Here is a 1,778-nt window from a genome sequence, read left to right as displayed (position 1 = left end):
TTACCATTGTGTTGTTCAATGATAATCTTGAAAATACAAGTCTGTTAAACAAATAAGTATTTAATTAACTTTCCCATTGTGTTGTTAAATGATAATCTTGAAAATACAAGTCTGTTAAACAAATAAGTATTTAATTAACTTTCCCATTGTGTTGTTAAATGATAATCTTGATAGTCGTCAATTTAAAAACGTCCTACACCCCTGCTAAATGAAAAATCAACAACACAAAAAACTTAAAATTACCGACTTTTTTACATACATCGACGGTGTCTAAATATTACATCTTATTAAGTACTTTTTACCTGTACAGCACTCATTGTAAAGAATTGTCCAAAAATTTACATTGGAACCCTAGCAGAAATTACTGGAATTAATTGCAATATTTTCGGTGATTTTCTTTATATTTTTGTGCGACTCGTATGTTATTAGGATTCTGTAATCACAAATTCATAGCTTACAAAAAAATTAATGCATAAATAGTTAAGAAAGGTGGGTTTAAAATATGTGGATCATATTATTACCTTTGAGGCTAATCGAAACTATTTCTCACAACCTTTTAGGTCGATAAGGCAAATACAAAACAGTTGATCGTTGACAAGGTAAGTAAAAATATATACGTGTTAACTCCCTCGTCGTAGGGAAAGGCTTCTGTGTAACATTGTTTTTGAATTACTGCATTTCTTTCAGCCACAGTGCTGATTATTTTAAAGTTACTTGCCACATGTTAGGAACACAAATTAAATTATTAGACTAATGAATTATAGATAGGCGGTATAGATACATTCAATACGTTATTTAATGGAATTCTGGTTTTATACAACTACTGAAAACGATGGTTGATGAGCACTGTTTCTGAGTGTTTCAATTATACAGTAAACATGCCATTTGCTGAACGTTCTTTGATTCTTAGACGTCATGTGATCTGATCTCTTGACTAAAACTATCATCGGGGTCGTTTTCAACAAAAAACCAGCAGAAGACGGAGCTTCAGAGATAAGAAACTGGTAGCTGCGTATAGCTTAACTTTTAATATAAAATGTGAAACGCTTGATACACGTGAGTTCTTTATTTATTTTTCGCTGAAAAAAACATCTTTCATTTCTAATAGTTAAGAGTACAATAATAATTCTAATTATCTTCAAAATGCAACCCATATATGTCATTCTGATTTCGTTTGGAATGCTGATTTTTTGTTTCCCTGCTCAACCTGCTCCAAACAACAGTCATCAAATGCATGATGCTTTGGAACACATAATACATACGACAAAAGGATACATACGTGGAAAAAGGTTGCCCAGGGAGACGATGAGCGGGAAAACCATTTACGCCTTCAAGGGGATTCCTTTTGCTAAGCCACCTGTAAATGATCTGCGATTCAAGGTAAGTATTTAGGTGTAGCTCATGCCGTACGCGAATGTATAACTACACGATGTTTGATGGAGTATGTACAAATTCAGTACTTTTAGAAAATATGCTCTTCTGACCTTCTCATTTTCATTCCAGAATCAAGTAAAGTGCCTTTAGGGCAATAACTCTTTTATCACCTTTATTTATAATACAATGGATTTATTACTTTATCCATACAATAATTATTTTAATGTTCATTGTTCATTAACAATAAAATGTTATTTTTTAATAATTTTTCCACGGTTCATATAAAAAACAGTAGCTTATCCATTCGGACGATTTAAACTTGAAAAACAAAGCTCCTAATGTAAGCCCCCCAGTGGCACGGCGGTATGTGTGCGGACTTACAACGCTAGAATCCGGGTTTCGAT

At 32.8% G+C, this 1,778-nt stretch overlaps 1 protein-coding gene across 1 annotated transcript in view; it reads left to right on the top strand.

The window, feature by feature from the left end:
- Window positions 1-1,069: 1,069 nt before the first annotated feature.
- The window catches only part of LOC106469828 (venom carboxylesterase-6-like), a 50,676-nt gene continuing 49,967 nt past the window's right edge, over window positions 1,070-1,778 (top strand). The window contains exon 1 of the mRNA XM_022398388.1: window positions 1,070-1,380. Within this exon, the coding sequence (XP_022254096.1) occupies window positions 1,144-1,380 (237 nt within the window). The 5' untranslated portion in view covers window positions 1,070-1,143. The remainder of the gene's footprint in view (window positions 1,381-1,778) is intronic.

The sequence above is a fragment of the Limulus polyphemus genome, unplaced genomic scaffold (genome assembly GCF_000517525.1).
Source record: "Limulus polyphemus unplaced genomic scaffold, Limulus_polyphemus-2.1.2 Scaffold3673, whole genome shotgun sequence".
Taxonomy (NCBI): domain Eukaryota; kingdom Metazoa; phylum Arthropoda; class Merostomata; order Xiphosura; family Limulidae; genus Limulus; species Limulus polyphemus.
This window is presented reverse-complemented; position numbering and strand designations above follow the sequence as displayed.